Raw genomic sequence first — 18568 nt, 5'->3', positions numbered from 1 at the left:
ATGGGCAGAGTTGCACAGTGGTGTGTTGTTGGCTAAGTCAATTGCTAGTGGTGAATGCATGTACAGCCAGGTGATGCTTGGACCTTGAAGCAGGCTCAGTGGCATAGAGGTTAGACATTGTCATAGATTTTCAGTGTACAGACTGTGGGAAGGCCAAGTCTAATGGCTACAATCTGAGTCATAACATGTGTGAACAAAGGCACATTTGTGTTTTACAACACACAATACCAGGCATTCTAAAAAGCATACAAGATTGATGGTGGGACTCAGCAGAATTAAGAATGATTGAGTGTATTACAGGTTAACATTTGTGAAGGCCAACATGGCTATAGAAGGTTCAGTTGTGTGGGATACGAGCCTCCTTACTGAGATTTAGAGCATGACACAACAGAATGAGTGCTCCTTTCCAACGCAATACATAATATCACTGGGTGGGAACAAAGCTACATTTATCATTAAGTGTGATGGTAGGATCATGGAGAGCTTTCCATGGAGATGTGTAGTTTTTCCTTAAGCATGGTACAGTGTATTATGTGCTAATTGATGGTGTTGGGTATGAAAGGAATCATGTAGGGTGACACAGTTGTGGTATGAAGTGATATGGAATGGCCAGAGTTACAAGGTGTGAGTGGATGTAAAATGGAATTGTGTTGTGCTAGAGGGCATGGTGTGATGGGATGGGTGCGGTGTGATGAGGCATTGTGAGTTGTGAAAGGAGACACGCAGTATCACAGCAAAGTCCAATGTGATGTGAAGTGGAAATGTGTAGTGTGAGGTGCATGGTGTGATGAAGCAGTTTGTGATGTGACGGATATAGTGTGCAGTGATAGGCCATGGTGTGACATGATGGAGTTGGTCTGATGTGGGTTAGTGACAGACAATGGCATAAGCTGAGATTGATGGAACAAGGCAAAGATTTGAGGTGTGATGTGTCATGTAGTGGGGCTTGGTGTAGTGGGGCTTGGTGTAATGGGGTGTAGCATGGAGTGACATGGTGGTGATGATGATGTGAAGGGGCATCATATGATGTGCAGGAGGATAGCGTGATGTGACAGAGTGTGAAGGGGAGTGTTGTGGCACTAAGGAGAACAGTGTGGTGCAATGTGATGATGTATGGTGTGATTGATGCAGTGTGGTGCAACACCATGGCACATGGTTAAATATGGCGTGGTGTTGTGATGTGACTGATGTGGTGTGATGTAATGGTGTGTGGTGTTATGCTTGAGTATGATGTGATGTAACACAGGCTGGTGCCATGCAACAGGGCATTGAGCGGGGCATTGAAGCATGATGTATTGTGATGGGGTGCCTCTTGATGTGATATACAGTGTGCTTGCAATATGTATGTACTTCAGGTGGGGTGCGAGGATGGAACTGGAATTGTTTTTTGGGGTGGTGTGAATTGTTTAATATTGGAGTGAGATGAGTGTTGTATGGTATTGTGAGTCATGTCCTTATGGTGTGTGTGTGTGTGTGTGTGTGTGTGTGTGTGTGTGTGTGTGTGTGTGTGTGTGTGTGTGTGTGTGTGTGTGTGTGTGTGTGTGTGTGTGTGTGTGTGTGTGTGTGTGTGTGTGTGTGTGTGCTTTGACATGTGGTTTAGTGGTGCTGGTGTGCATAGTCACGTTATGTGTGGTTTACATGTCGTCAAATATGTGGTAGGGTTGGTTTGTTCTATAATCTATCAGAAGGAAGTCAACTGCATTCTGCGCTGGGCAAGTATTGTATTGTATTGTAACGTACACATTATTTATATAGCGCTCTTTCCCCATTCGTATGCCTTCGATGCGCTTTGAGATTGGGACGCCCTTGGTGACAGCACTCCATTTGTAGGAGGTTCTAAGAGTTTAGATTAAGAGATGCTTGTGTGCATTTTCGCCAGGTTAGGATTTAGGTGGTTGGCTAGGCTCCAGTAACCAGGCCAAAGGTCAGGCACGTGGATGGGCGCTATTGCTGGTTTAGGATAGAGTGCTATAGCTGAAGATTCAATTTGTGCCCTGCTAGACCAAATTTTATTTTCGTTGGTTGTCTCTGTATACTAGTGGCAGAGGTGTTGAGGTATGTCAGAGGTTTCAGTGTGGACAGCTATGTGTGCTGCTAGACCAGAATGGCAAAGCCATAGCTACATCCAATGGTGCATGGATGGATGGGCGGCCTGTATCTACAGATGTGATGTAAGGTATACATACCGTAGTGTACGTACCATATTCTTGGATGAGTTTGACTGCAGTGTTCTTTGCTTTGTCCAATGCTGATGGCTGGTCTCGCCATTCGTGGTCTCCCTGTAACGAAAGTCTGACCAGCAAGGGCAAGTCCCGGAGGGGGGAGAGGGGGCGTGGGGACTGAGGGAGGATGATAGAGGTTGAGAGAAAACAAAAGGGAGGGGAAAGTTTGTTATGGAGTGCCTCTGCGAAAGCTGCCGGCATTCGTGAGATATTGGAGGGTAGTAGTGTTTTTTTTCTTGGGAGTAACAAGGTTTATTGCAGTGTGCCTCAGTGAACGCTGCCGGCAACCCTTGCGTATTGAAGGGTAGGAGTGTAGTTGTGCACGTGGAGGTTGATAGTTTGTCACGGTGAGCCGCTGCGAATGCTGCCGGCATCCGTGCTGTAATTGGTGGCTAGGACTGTTGTTGTGTTTGGATTCAACGATATAGTTTAGAGACGGTGAGGGTTTCATGAGGAGGCAGGGCAAATCCATGTTTTGACAGCCTTTCTGAGTTTCAGGTGATTTTAAATCTTGCAGATGTGTAGGGGTAGGGAGTTCCAGATGATCGGCCCTTGGACGGAGAACGAGGATCCGCCCAGTCTGGAGGAGTTGTAAAGTGGACCACTAGGGCATATCGTGTGCTAGATCTAAGACTCCTTGAGGGGTCATAGCACTGGATTCTGTCTTGAAGGAATTCTAGGCTGGTGTTGTGGATGGCACGGTGTGGGATGCACATGGCTTTAAAGGTAGTGCGTTGACCAATCAGAGGCAATGGAGGACTTTTAGTGTAGGGCTGTGTTCTCTGGGAGGTAGGTTAATGAGCAGGTGTGCTGCAGCATTTTGGATTCTTTGCAGTTTCCTTAGTTGAAACGCTGGTGCGTGTTTTTAAGATGTCGCAAACACCTCAAGATTGAGACACTTCTCTCTCATGTCCAAAGTATTCAACCTAACTCAATATGAATTTAGGTTGTGTGTAGTTTTACATCTGCGCACATCTCTTGCATTGCATTTGTGCCTCCTCTAACCAAAATTGAATTTAGGTTGTGTGTAGTTTTACATCTGTGCACCTCTCTTACATTGCATTTGTGCCTCCTCTAACCAAAATCGAATTTAGGTTGTGTGTAGTTTTACATCGGTGCACCTCTTGCACTGCATTTGTGGCTCCTGTTACAAAAAATACAGATTTAGGTTGTGTGTAGTTTTACATCTGTGCTCCTATCTTGCATTGCAATTGTTGTGTCTCTACCAGAAATCGATTTTAGGCTTTGTACTTTTACATCTGTGCACCTCTCTTGCATAGGCAGTCATGCCTCCTTTAACCAAAATCAAATTTAGGCTGTGTGTACTTTTACATCTATGCACTTCACTTGCATTGCATTTGTGCCTCCTTTAACCAAAATTGAATTTAGGTTGTGTGTACATTTACATCTGTGCACCTTGTATCTCTTGAAATTCTATTCCTTTCTGGATTACATGTGTGCCTTTGTGTTACTACTAGGCCACCTTGTGAGTTTAGCTAGAACTGTGCTGTGCAGCCACTCTTCTTTCATTCCTCGACTAACATCTGCAACCCCTATGGCTCTCTCCATCATGCCCATCTTCTCTAACTGCTACACTATCACCTATCCCCCCTCCCTCATGAGGTCTGGTAGGAAAAGCACAAAAAAGACATCTTGAGCGCAAACCTTGGACTTCCCATAGCAGACACCTATGTCAGTGCTTCCTCCAGAGAGGCTTTCACCGAAATCCTCTTCTCTGTCCCCTCTCCAGATCTATGGATCCCCCAACCCATCTCCACTCTCTCTCCTTCAACATCCTTTACCATTAACAGTGGCACCAAGTGGGAAGTAATCTTGGCCGGCTCTCATCTTCACATTGCTTCGTTAATGTGTATCCCACAGGCACAATCCTGGTTCAGTGTCCACAACCCAACCTGCTTCTCTTTGACTGGATCCGGCCTTCTCTCATTAACTTCCTCCCTTTGCCTGTATCTCCCCCTACTACTCTCTCTCTCTCCCTCCTCTGACTGTTGTACCAAGCCCCCCCCCCCACCTCAGAAAACCTCCATAGGCAGAGACTTCCTCCATCTGGCGACTCTTAACACCCACTCAGCCAACACTCAGCTGACATCTGCCTTATTCATGAAGACATTGACCTCGACATTCTCACTATTACCGAGACATGGTTCAATGCAAGCTCAGTCACTGCTTTTGACTCCCTACTCCCTGACGGCCTCAAGATCATCTCCAAGCCTCAAACTCACCTTCCCAGAGCGGGTTAATGTTTCCATCCTTCTCGCCCAGCTCTATTCTTCCTTTGAAAGCCTGGTTTGCAAGTTGGTCATCTCTCCCATCTCCACCCTGACCATTGCCACCATTTACCGGTCTCCAGGGACCGCCACCCTTTTCCTCTCTGAATCAACTGATTTCTGTTCTTCCTTACTTTCATCCATCTCCAACCTCCTCCTCCTGGGTGATTTCAACATCCAACTGGACTCCCCTGGCTCTGCAACCACTTTCTTCACTGACCTCTGCACCTCTCTTTCCCTCTCCATTCTCCCTTCTGGGCCAACCCATTCAGCTGTACACACTCTGGATGGCCTCACACACTCTGACCTCTCCCCCGCGCCCCCACTAGTCACCCCTCTCTCCTGGTCAGACCATTCTCTCCTCTCCTCCCACCTAGGTCCCTTTGGACCTCTGATCGCCCCAAAAAGCACCCCAACCTTGTTCACTAAATTCTGCCTGATGAAACGAGTGTCAGCTGCTGCCTTTGCTTCAACCTTCGTCCCCCCTTACCCACCTACCTCAGATTCTACCTCTGACTCTACGCTCAGCAACCTCCACCTGTCCATCACTGAGCATGAGTATTCAAAGCTCCTTTTATTGGCGAATGGGTTTTCTCTGAGCTGCTCTTGCGTTTCAGTGTATTGTATTAACGTTTCTGTTATTCTTCCTAGATGGCAATTATTATCCTGGCTATTCTCCTGTTCCTGGCCGCTATGCTGTTCATCCTCATGAACTGGTACTACAGGACAGTGTGAGTATTCTTTTAGCATTCTGCTCAAGCATAGTGTGATTGATTGGAAGTCCATGCGCTATAGGTTAGCACCAGTGATAGTTTTAGTTGCTCTGTGCTGTGGTTTAGTAACACTAAGAATGCTCCTTTCCTGCATTACAAACTCATGTTATTGGGTGCTATGTGCTGTACCCTTGCTATTCCATGCTCTCTTAGCATGTTTGACCTCGCAGAATAAAGGTGTGGGTTTGGTTAGTAGGAGCAGAGGGAGCAGGTTAAGATGGCTTACTACTCTGTGGACGCGTGCAGATTGCAGGGAAACGGGCTCTGCGTGAGGGGCGAGTGTCTAGATGTTTTTATCACATAGCCTGTTCCCAGATGTGGCTAGGCATGTTTGTGTATCCGGCCAGTGTTTGTTGCGGTACACTCCATCACTGTGGCTATATGGGGTTGCCTTTGGGTTTGTGTCTTTGGTTCAAGCCTAGGTTTGTGAGGAGAAGTGCATCAGGTCACACATGTGATTTGTGGGGGCTGTGGTCAAGGCATTTACTCTAGAGTGTTAGGTGGTGTGGTGAGATTTGATGCCCTTTATGGTTGGAGAATGAATAGTCAGGTGTTGCTCAGGCAGCAGATATTGAACAGGCTCATACTACCACAATGTGCACTAAAGTCGTGACTGTTAATGGGGAGGAGAGTAGCAGATGCTGCAATCCTGGAGCAACATATCGATCAGGAACAAGAGGCACCTTTGGCAGAAATCGAGGAGCCTGGACTTGAATGAGAATAAACAGTTCCATCGCACTGCCCAGGAGAGAACATTATTCATGGCGTATGATCATAGGGGGCAGCACCCTCGCACGGTGTGGTCTTGTGTAAAACATAGAACAAGAGCAATATATTGGGAGTCTCAGCCCATGTGTAAAATATCAGAGTACAGTGAATAATAATTAGTGCTCTAAATACAACTATGCATATCATATAAGACATCCGTGGCTATCACGAGAGGCAGTGGAAGCAGATTGTGTGCATATAGACGAGCAATGTATCGTATCATGAGGTGAAGTTCGTGTTCAAAATATAAGGGTGCAGACACATTGTGGGGTGCAGGGACGATGCAAAATGTAGAGCAATAGTTTGGGTGCCAAACGAACAGTGTAAAATTGCAGGGAAAGGTGTATAGATATAGAATGACGCAAATACCACAAAATGCAGCCACGGTGTGAAGCAACTACAAAACAATCATATCCTACAGACCAGTGCATTTACAAAAGCAAACATATCCTATACCAGTGGCATATGCAAAAGCAATCATATCCTATAGACCAGTGGCATATACAAAAGCAATGATACCCGATAGACCAGTGGCATATACAAAAGCAATCACATCCTATAGGCCAGTGGCATGTAACCGAAACGTATACAGCGCAACATTCGCCCAAAGGCATCTTGGTGCTCTTCGCAGGGAAAGAACAGAAGAAAGAACTAGAAAAGAAAGGTCTTAAAGACCTTGCAAAAGGCAAGGTGACTAACCGTTACTTTGAAGGGGCGTGGCAGGGAATTCCAGAGGCCTGCGGCTACCACAGTAAAGGAGCTACCCCCAATCTGACAAAATTTAACTGCAGGGATAGAAATTAGGCAGACTTCAGCTTAGCACAATGCTCGCTCAGGCACATAGAGCCTAAATTTGGCCCAGAGGTATTCGGTCACCTGACTGTAGAGGGCACAATGAACCAGACAGAGGACCTTAAAGCGGATGTGCTTAGTTACCAGTAGCCAAGGAAGACTCCGAAGAATAGGAGAGATGTGGGCCCAGCGCGGGGTAGCGGTAGCGAGGCATACAGCAGAGTTCTAGAGAACCGGGAGGCTCTGTATGATATAGGCCGGCTGGGCAAGAAACAGAGAGTTACAGTAGTCAATTACAGAGGTGACAAGAGCAGAGACTACATGAGCAAGAAGATGAACAGGGATGAAAGGAAGAACACGACGGAGAAGCTTAGGCTGAAAGTAGCCCCATTGGCAGACTGAGCTGATCTGTGACCCCATAGTGAGGGAGGACAAAAGCTTGACTCTAAGATCTTTTACAATAGAGAAGGGAATAAGAAACAGACAAAGAGAAGATGGCCAGAAATCAGGAATCCAAAAATAAGATGCAGAAGGGGGGCCCACCACCAACACCTCAGTCTTTTTGCCGTTCAACTTGAGCGAGTTGTTCCGCATCCATTCCCTCACAACCTGCAGACAGACAGGAAAGCTGGCTGCCGACTCAAGGATGGAAAAATCGAGGTGGACCAGGACCTGAGTGTCGTCAGCATATGAATAGCAGAATAAGTTTGGTGAGAGGTTGAATGTATGCATTAAACGAGGCCGGGGAGATGGTGCACCCTTCAGGAACACCACAAGTGAGGAAAAGAAAGAAAGAAAGAAAGAAAGAAAGAAAGAAAGAAAGAAAGAAAGAAAGAAAGAAAGAAAGAAAGAAAGAAAGAAAGAAAGAAAGAAAGAAAGAAAGAAAGAAAGAGTCAATGGTCAGAGAGAAAAGAAGGGAAATAGGCCAGGATGGTACCCAAGATGCCATCATCAGGCAATTTAGCATGACCCCATGGTTGATGGTATCAAAGGCAGTGGAAAGATTGAGCAGCAGCAAAGCGCTAAGGCTGGTCCTGTCCTGGGCCCAAGCCAGATCATCCACGACAGAGACCAAGACACTTGATTCCCTGGCCCGGACGAAAACCAGATTGAGATGAATGGAAGAAGGAAGATTCTTTGAGAATAGTGGTGAGTAAAGGACAGACCAAATGTTCCAGAAGCTTCATAGGAAAAGGGAGAAGGGAAATAGGGCAGAAATTGGCCAGAATCCTCAGGTCCAGAGAAGGTTTCTTTAACAAAGGGATAACCGTTGCATGCTTCAAGGAAGACAGGATAACACCAGTGTGAAAAGAAATGTTCACAGCTTGACGCAGCAGATGAACAAAGAGGGGCAGAATGTCTTTAATTATGGCAAGAGGAATAGGATCTTGGGGGGAGAGGGGCTTAAGTTTAGATATAGCCGTCAAGACATCAAGAGAAGAGAGCGTGGGACATGTAGACCATGAACTAACAGGCAGAGGCACAGAGAGGAGCAGAGAGGAGAGAGAAGAAGAAAGAGCAGTGGGGATAATGTTTGTCCTGATCTTAACGATTTTGTCCACAAAGAAAAGGGACAAGGAATCAGAGAGGTCCTGAGTAGGAAGAACTGGGTCAGATGGGGCAGAAGAAAGACCCTGCACAATTTTAAACAATTCCTTAGAGTATGTATGTGTCTAATGAATTTCTCTTGGCCTTAGCATCTTTCTCCATCAGGCCAAGAGGATATCTCAGGGACAATGCTTGTCTTGGAAGCAAGACAATGCAGGTTTGAATCCCGATCGCACGCTTAGAGGCTGGTCTCTGGTATTAGGTGCTTTATATAAGATGAATTAATTCACCAGGGGCATACATCTACATCTGCTGTGATGACTTTTGATAGATTAATGTTAGACCCTAACCAATAGGCCTCAAACAATCTAGGAGTGCAAATAAATACATCCTCTTTGCACACAAGTTCGATCAAGCCCTAAAGAACATATTGATAGACATTGTTGTAGACAACTTTTTCATTGGCCTGCTGCACCGATGAGTGCCTAATGTATCCCTAGTTGTCTCTCCGCCCTGCCAAAGAAACCATGCCTGCAAACCATTCCTGGGCTTCATTGATCAGTGTGCCCAGTGCACCTCAATATGCATTCTCATAGTCATGTAACTACATTCCAATAGAAATGTACAGTGATTGGCTCACTGATGCAGATACTACAATACTTGAAAACGATTAATCAGGTACAGGGATTTTTGTTCCAATTAAACTATCATGAGAATGTGCTGCAGTTCACTCCCTGGTTTTCCAGCTTGATGTGCAGAGAGCGTTGCTGGAAGGACACACAGTTGCGCATGGGTTCTTTCACTAGAAGCATAGATTTGATGCACAAGGATAAAACGTCATTCTTTTGACCATAAGTCATTTACCTCTTGCGATGCACAGCATTTTCTGAATTGCTTACATTAGTTTCTATGTTAGTTCATGTTAATGGGTTTTATAAAGTGCAACCATTGACTGGGGCCTCATTCCGAGGTGAGCGCAAAGGGATACTGGGCACAGTTAAGGACATTGGTGCCGGTAATCCCTTTGCACCCTATTCCGAGGTCCCTTAGCGGGTCCCGCAATGGGCACCTGGTTTTACCAGGCGCCCTTGGCGGGAGCCGCTAAGGGACCAGAGAGCTAATAACGGTACCGCAAATTGCGGTACCCTTATTAGCTACTTCCCCATTCCCATTGAGCCCTATGGGGGCTCAAATGAGAATGGGGAATGGATTTTTCAATGGGGACTTACCGGTCGGAACCCGGTCCCGGTATGGGAGGTAGTCATGGTGCAAATAGCGCCATGACTACCTCCATACTCGGAATGAGGCCCATGGTCTCTTGGTGCTTAGTCCCTGCATTAAAATAGGCTGAATTTGATTAGTAAGAGCTGTGTGAGCAGTGCAAAATTGCTTTGGGGCTGTGTTGATGGGTGTAGGTTTTGAAGAAAGGACACTGTATGAAAGGTATGGTTTTAGGTGAGGCTTCCAGGTGTTTTTGATGTGTGGTTCTTTTGGGAGTTGCATTGGTGAACCCTGAGGTGGACACACATGTTGCACATCTGGTTGATGCCTATTTTTAGAGATGTGAGTGATATGCTCATGTAAGGTGGTCAGTAGGGTAATATTTGTCTTCAGGTGTGAGTATGTGGGTTTAACAGATCCATTTATGCAATGTTGGGTCTGCGCTTCATGGTGGTTCTGGTTGTTTTGTTTGGCGTATAGTGACACGTGGAGAGATGTCATATCTCTGCGTCATCTCTGATCTTTCTCACACCTTCTCTACTTTAATCTCTAAAACTGGAACAGCAGCTCGTCTCAACCTCCTAAATATTAGGAAAATCAGGCACCTCCTTCCTTCCAACACCACGAAGCATCTCTTAAACACTCTTGTCTTCTCTAAACTGGACTACTGTGCCAGGATCCTCTTTGGTCTTCCCAACTATACTTTCAATCCTCTCAACAAGATCATTAACTTTGCTACCAGGACTCTCTTTGAACTCCCTCACTTCACACCTACTTGCTTGTAACGTCAAAGCTGGGTGGCTGACAATGCAAACAGGGCCAGATTTAAATGTCTTCTCCTGGTTCACAAATCTATCCACGGTAAGGCACCACTGTATCTATCCTCCTCTATCTAACTCTACAAGACTTCTTGTAATCTCTGCTCTGCCTCCTCGACTACCCTTGTGGCTCCTCGCCCTCCCTGTGCTTCCTCTCTTTCTCTCTTCCTGCTCCACTTGCATGGAATTCTCTTCCCCCGGACATCCAAGAAACATCCACACAGATTTAATCAAAACCAAACTAAAACCCTACATCCTTGCCTCTGAGTTACCCTCTTAACCTACCTCTCATCTGCCTGCTAGCTAAAATATTTCCCTCACCTCCACTCTGCCTCTGTACCACACTTCCTCTGCCTCCACTCTAGCACTTCACCCATCATGGTAACATCCCGTGCAGAGCTGACCGTACCGCATACCTGCAATTATAAATGTTCATGTTCATTGTCCTTATCAATGTATGTTTACTCGTGTTTTGTCCCTGGTGACTGTTCCATTTACACTACTCCACAAACTGGTCAGAAAATCCCACAAACTCATGCTATTGTAAGAAGCTCACTGCTTCCCGTCAAATCTGATTTCTTATCTACTGCACATTCTTTTGCAATTAAAAGAGCATTGTTCCTCCTGTATATAAATAAATAAGTAAAGTAAATATCAATTGGTATGTTATATCAGTTATGGTGGGAGACTGGGAAGGGCATTAGGGTGCAAAGTGTGTACCAAGCATTAAATAGGAGCATCATCTCACGAGTTATAGGTAAAAGATCAACTATTAATGGGTGCAGAGTAACAGGGGGTACAATACAGGAACGGGGCAGCAAATCAATCAGTAGCGAGACAACCTACACAGCAATCTAAGGAGCCAGACATCACAGGTTCGGATTCGGGCAAGGCCAACTCAGCCTTTCATCCTTTGGAGGTCGATAAATGAGTATCAATTTTCTGGGTAATGATAGTAATGTATGTAAATATTTCCTATGTAAAGCACTTTAGATTAAAGTGCAATATACAACAACAAAAAAACAATTAAAATTAGAAGAAAAGTGTTGTCCATGAGCAACGAATTCGGGAGTCCCAGTGGACTCAGGAAAATAACAGAATGTAACAGCACAAATGAGCAGGAGGGGAACATTCCTGTGCATCCCGACCTCAAGGAGCAAATTAGCAGTAATAGACATCAGATGCAAGCTAACATGAGTAAAGTATGACAGTGCAGAAAAGAAATCTTTTTGTTGTTGTATGGTGGCACTTTAGATTGTAGTCTCTCACCTGATTGGTCATAGTACGAGGGTGAGTAGCAGTGCTGGGCGTGGGTGAGCCAGCAAATAAGCACTGAACGTTGACATCTTCCCAGGAAAGTCTACCATGCGAAGTTTGATTATGTGATTTAGTTCCAGTGCTGTGACCCTCTGGAACCACCAATCACCTGTTGGCTTCAGAGGGGCGACTAGGAGTGTGTTGTGAGGCAGGTGAAGGCCTGGAAAAAAGTGGGTCTCTTCTGGGGATTTTTGTTTCTAAGAGTTGGTGTGGGCACCATTTCCCCTTTTGTCAGGCTTCATCGCTGGGGTTGCAGAGTGGGGTTGCAGATGTCGTGCACAAGTTCAGAGGTCTTGCCGGGTCAAACCAAGAGATGGAATATTGAGTTGCCTATTTTATAAGGTGTAATATATACAAGAGGTCTGGAGGTTTGCAGACAGTGCAGAGAAAGGTGGCAATACTTAATGCCTGCCTGTGCCTGACAGAGAGCAGCCTTATTAAAAGAGAAACGAAAGCTGGTACGCATCTCCCAACAAATTGGCAGCAATATATGGAAAATATCATTGCATATGGGAACAACTACGAACAGTGAAGGCAAAGTGAGACGGGAGGTGGCCATTCATGAAAGGAAAGGAAGATCTGGAGCATTCCCAAACCACGTGCAAATGAACCTGCTGATGGGGGCATTCAAAGTCTGACTATAAGATATATTCTACTTAGCATCTCCCGCCCCCTCACTCCCAAGTAATGGGTAATATAACAACAAGAGACTGCAAGACTGCCACTAAAAATGCAAAGGATGCTTCACACTCAAACATAGCAACCAATACTCAAAACTGCCACTGGTTGGAGATTGAATAAAGGGTTGGTCTGAAAAGTACCAGGACCACCGACAAAACCACACAGGACAATGCTCCTCCACCCCTAAAAACTTGGCCAGACATGCATACCCTTGCAGTATCTCAGATCATCTGCTCAAAACATGGAACAAGATCAGGCAAAACTGAGTGTGTGTATGTGTGTGTGTGTGTGTGTGGGTGTGGGGGGGGGACAATAGTCTGCACTAGACTACCTTTGGGTTGAAATTTTAGGTAGACTCAATCCCAATGTACAAAAGAAATAATAATCCACGCAAATTAAATGTTTTCCTTCAGAACTGAATCGTCAAGCAATGTGTATAGTTACTCAGGACAATGTAGGAGACATTTGAAGAATGTGGAGTGTTGGGCCTGGCACTGGCACTGGGAAGGCTGACTGTGTATGTAGTGTGAAGGTATTATATAGAGTTACTGAGGAGATAATGATTGCTGAAATATGATGTAGAGGCAGATTGTTTTTAAACTAAATGCTATTGTATGCTCTGAGGTCTGCTAATTGTTCACTTTTGGATTGTTTCATATTTTTGCAATTGTTCTTGTTTTGCAGGCACAAACGAAAATTAAAAGCAATCGTGGCAGGCTCCACCGGTAGGATACGCTTACAGCTTACTTTCATGCAGCGGGTGCAGTGCTGACATTGAATTTGCATGGCAACAGTGAGAGAGCAATAGCATAGCAGCGTTCTCCGTAGTATAGTAAATAGCATTCATTGGTACCCAGAGTGCAAGGTTCAGCCAATCAGCTCCCTCGAATCTTGGGCTGAATCAAACAATAAAGGCTTGCAATCCTGGCAAACGGTGGGCACTTGCTCTGGAAAGCCTCTTTCCTGTAACCCCTGTCTACCTACCAACTGACCCATCTGCAACCCCCCCCCCCAGTAATCTAACACATTCCTGCACTTACCCATGCCACCAGTAAGGGCATGCCCCCCTCACCCCTCCGCCTGTATCAAACGCTGCCCACAGCAAAGTTAGAAAGGGGTTCTTGCTTGAGCACCTGTTTCATTTTTTCGGGGGCCATACTTGCCTTGTTTGGGATAAAACACTGCATGTGCTTTATGAAAAGCCTTTCCCTAAAAGAGAAATGCTCCCAGCACCCCAGACGCTAGGCTATGCTCTTATGTCACTGATCCAGTGTTCTGGGGCCGTCGCTGCCAGTAATGGCCCTTATCCATTGTAGAAAGCCCTTGCTATGCTCAGGCTTTTCATGTTGGATAAGCCGGGTGACACAGTCTGGTACAGCCCTTAGTACCCATTATCTGCAGATTTAAACATCGTGGAGGCCAATTTCAAACACAGTAACCAATGAAAATGGTGGAGAACTCACCTTATGTATCAAAATGTGAGCTAGTAGGTGCATTAAGTATCTTGGCAGATAGAGTTCCCCATCACATGCAACACTTTGCAAACAACGACTTAGGGGAAGAAATCACACATTGTAATGATATTGTTTGGAATGAATAAGTCAACCAAAGAAGGTTTTCAAATGAAGACTCATGTCCATTGATTTTTGTGTCTCAATTCTAATTACTATGACAATTTAAATCACTTCAATTAGCTGCATGTTGGGGACCTTTTCAAGGCTGATAATTAGACCCCTTAGCTCATAAATATGCAAACGCAGCAATCTGGCCATATGAGGTTTCTTATGTGATGCACATGATTCGCCATCATAAGATTCACATCAAATAACATGTAACCTGTCTGTTGATCCTGCTTTGTACCTCACACAGCAGCCATGTTTGCCAGGTGCAATACTGAACACTTTGATTGCACAGGCATTCACCTTGCTCTTCTGCACGATGTACATTAGTCAGGGTGCAAAGTGCATTTCATGAACCTGAAAGAGAACCAATATTGTACAGCATGTCTGTTATAAGGCAACTAGAACTCAAAGAGGCACTGGGGAATTTGAATGAGCAGCCTTTTTTCTGAAATTGATAAAACTACTAAATCGTGTACTGGATCAGAAATGAAGTTATGTGTATTGCCCGTAAGGATGTCTTTCACGTATCAATGGGATCGTAAGGTGCTGTGTGATATGAGAACGGCCTGCACACCCTCATCGTATCTGCAGAAAAAGTCGCAAAGAAAACATCGAATTTCGAATAGACCGCAGTTTTTTTGCGATCGTTTCACCTACTTTGAGGAAATTAAAAAAATAAATAGGGGTGGGGTAAGGGAAATATTTAATGCGCGGGGGAGTGGGTGTTCTCCCCGTGCATTTTTACAAAAAAAACACGGTCATTTCGGAATTTGATGTTTTCACGTGATTCGGACGCATCAGCCTGCCCGTCACATTAACAAGCTCTGATGTGGTTTGCAAGCCGCTGTGAGGCCATCCATTGAGTCCTTCTTTTTAAAGATGACGTCCACACGCGGACGCATAGCTTTTTAAAATCTGTTTTAAATCTTTTATCTTCTGAAGAAAATGATTTTTGACTGGTAGTGATGTGACTTTAAATAAGAGTTACATCTGATCGGCAAGATGATGCATTAAGTTGTGACTTGAAGAGAACCAGTTCATGACGACCCTCTCACATTGAGTTTCAGGGATACTTTATTCCACATTAGTACCCGGCGAGAGACAATCAGATTGTTAGACGCAATCGGATTGGCTCTCGCCCAGTCCATATCCCACGCAGAAACCCTCAAATCTTCATCTCCGGCTGGGGTGTGTGCCAGCCCCTCAGCCAATGAGGAGGCTCGAAATGGGACAATCCCTGCTCCGAGCCTCCACACAACTGGAGGCTGCCATCCTCGCCCGATGGAGATTCAGTAAGTGTTTTCTTTCTTCCTCCCCCTGAAAATAATCCCCTTCCCGCCCTCCCAAACCCACCTACCTTCTTTTTTCTATTTTTTTGGGAGCGAACGCGCTAGGAACACTTCTGTCACCAGCGTGTCCGCTCCTGTTGGTCGCCATGGAAAGGGAAACCGGACTCCGATTTCCCTTTCCAGGTGGACTTTTTTTCACCTTATTTTTATTTTTTGTTACAACACGCTGCTATTAGTACCCCGGTCTTGCGGGCCGCGGTACTAGTAGCAATTAGCTCCTCACCGCGGGGGCATTACTGAGTCAGGTAATGACCCAGGGCCTTCGTTACTATGGGCCCCGGGCATTACCTGACTTGGTAAGCCCCTGCGGCTCGGGTCTTATTGCTTAATTATGACTCACAATGTTGGGAAGGGGCTCTCGAGGTCACATATAGCATACTGAGCACCTGCCTCCTGGTTACCTATCCTGTGCTTTTCTGGACCTCGTGCACATGTAACATTGGAGTGTAGGTTGCAGGGAGGGGAGTGTGAAGTCGAGGATCCTACATCACCTCCTATCATATCCTTAGGCTAAGTTAGGTGGTCATGTCCTGGTATCACGAAGACACCTTACTTGTGCGAGTTTCTCTTGTTCGTGTACCTTGATTCTTCTTCCAGTCTTTGCTGTTAAAGTGTGTAGATGGTTGCCGGTGTGCCCATCTGGCCCCGTGAGCCCCCCCCCCCAGCACACAGAAAACACAGAACACAGTGTTCACTGTCCGAGCTCCACAGTCGCACTGGCGATACCAGGACCGCCCTGTTTATTACGCACATACGGCTGAGTTACGTCACTCTGCCGTGTGTGTGCCCTTAAAGGTACAGGCACCACATTCCTCCTTTTTCATAACGAACAAATACAATAGGAGGCACACACATATAGTTTCAACACTTCACTTCAAACTTAACAACCCCCTTTATTTACTTCACTCACAGGCCCACACGTTTATGCTAGGCCCGTGGACTGGCCACACCAGTTCAGGGGTCCAACACATGGTCACTGAGATGTGGAGGTTTCCCCCTCCCTACCCTCTGGGATACTTCCTGTCCACCTCCCCGATCAGAATCTCCTCACCTGCGTCCCCTCGGCCCAGGGGGCTCGTCGGATGGGCCAGGCCACCGCCCTCGTCCGGTACCTTGTCACAATCTCGTCACAGTGTTGCCTTTGGTCTAGTCTCCCCCACGTTCTTAAAGAAACTGGCATTTCGGGTGACAGTGGCAGTTCTATCCGGCCCAGTGACCATAGCGCCATGCACAGCTACCACGTCAATAGGACTAGGCTCATATGTCAATGACAGCTTGCCTTGCGGATGTCGGTTCCTTACCAAAACTTCATCACTGGGGTTCAGCTGATGGGGTCAGAGTCCTCTTCTGATGTTCTGACCTTCTGTCCTCAACCTTCTTTCTCGCTCACCTGAGCGTTGTCGATAACCACTGGTTCTCGCTCTCACACTTCAGGTATTAACCCCCTCGGACATTGTCGAAACATTGCTTCCGGTGGTGCCACTCCAGTCGACGCATGAGAGGTGGCCCTGTACTCCCTCAAAAACTGGTACAATGCCCGTTGTAGGCATTGACCCTGTCCATGAGCAATCTGGAACACTTTGTTAAGGGTCCTCATGAATAGCTCGGCCCCGCTGTTAGCATGGGGCCAGACTGGTGTGATCATTCGGTGGTGTATGCCATACTCCTCTGTCAACTGAGCGAAACTGTTCCCCTGGAACAGCGGTCCATTATTGGAGCACAGGGTTTGAGGCAGCCCATGCATGGCAAAGATCTTCTCCAGGGCGATTGCCACCTTGTCAAACAACAGCGACTCAATGAACTTGACCTCGGGGTATTGTGACCATTCGTTCATCACCATTAAGAAGTGAGTGTCTCTGCCAGTGGACCCAAAGTCCACATGCACACTTTCCCAGGGTCTTGTTCCTCAGAGGATGGCTTCAATGAGCAGTTCTCTCTGTACCGGGGCAGCCACCTGACCACACTCAGGCTGACACAAAATCCTGCACAAGTTTCTTGAGACCAGGAAACCACATTTTCTGGCATAAACTCGCTTTTTGTCTTCACCGCCCCTTGATGGCCCTGGTGCACCAGTTCGATGACTTGCAGGATTTTACATGTCAGTACCACAATGCAGTCTCCCCGGAGTAAAAGACCTGACTCAACAAACCCTTCACTTCAAACTTAGCTCATCCTTCACTCTCCACAACTGTTCCAGCACCACCCGCACCTCTTAGGTTCTTTGCGCCAGGGTGTCCACCACTGACTTCCACAAGCCCTGCTGAAGGACCGCCTTCAGTATCAGGAAGCACTCATCCTCCGCCCTGCCTTTTCGAGCTCCTATGGCGGCACTGATTTCGGGATCTTCGATTCAACGAACAGCTGCACATGCTCTCTGCCTCCTCACCATTGATGTCTTTGCTTTCTTCCACACCACATCTTTGGTGCCTTGACAAATAATCTGCTGCATTGTTGTTGACCGGCCGATACACCAGCGAGACTCCATACTCCAGGAGCGGTAGCATTCACCTTTCGGTGTGGCTGGGGGCTTTGATGACAAACTGGCCATGATCAGCAGCAGAGGCTTGTGGTCAGTCACCACCGTCACCGGCCTGCCCAGCACATAGAGTCGAAAGTGCTGACATCCCCCACAAAACCGCCAGGGCCTCCTGCTCAATGTGCAAATAGCACTGGTCTGTCTCAGACATTGCCCTGCTCGCATAGGCAATCGGTCTGATCTTGCCTTGTGCGTCCATCTGGGTAAGGACCGCACCCAGACCAAACGGGCTGGTGTCCACCACCACCTCCGATGCCAACAACAGATTAGAAAACGCCATTGGTGTCTTCCGCTGTTAGTGCCCCTTTTACATCCTCAAATGCAGCTTGTTCTAGCGTGCCCCACTGACATGTGGCATCCTTCCTAGTAAGGCTTCTCAGGGACTCTGATCTGGAGGCCAAATTCCGGATGAAACGTCTGCAGTAAGTGACCATCCCCAGGAAGCTTTGGGCTTCGGTTATATTCTCTGGGAGCCTTGCCTCCACAATGTCCTTGACCTTCCAGGGGTCAGGTGACACACCCCCTTCCTTGAAGAAGAACTGTAAGAATTTGAGCTTTCTCTTCAGGAATATGCACTTCTCTTTGTGCAAAGTCAGCCCCAGCGCCTACAGCCGCTCCAGAGTCTTCACCAAC

At 46.5% G+C, this 18568-nt stretch overlaps 1 protein-coding gene across 3 annotated transcripts in view; it reads left to right on the top strand.

The window, feature by feature from the left end:
* The window catches only part of CDH23 (cadherin related 23), a 3939560-nt gene that overhangs the window by 3846674 nt on the left and 74318 nt on the right, over positions 1-18568 (top strand). For all 3 annotated transcript variants that reach the window (XM_069610726.1, XM_069610725.1, XM_069610724.1), the window contains 2 exons: positions 5162-5241; positions 13113-13153. In XM_069610726.1, coding sequence (XP_069466827.1) covers positions 5162-5241; positions 13113-13153 — 121 coding nt within the window. The remainder of the gene's footprint in view (positions 1-5161; positions 5242-13112; positions 13154-18568) is intronic.

Source organism: Ambystoma mexicanum, chromosome 8, assembly GCF_040938575.1.
Source record: "Ambystoma mexicanum isolate Mex_15411 chromosome 8, UKY_AmexF1_1, whole genome shotgun sequence".
Classification (NCBI taxonomy): Eukaryota; Metazoa; Chordata; class Amphibia; order Caudata; family Ambystomatidae; genus Ambystoma; species Ambystoma mexicanum.
The sequence above is the reverse complement of the archived record's forward strand: the minus strand, read 5'-3'. Positions and strand labels throughout refer to the sequence as shown.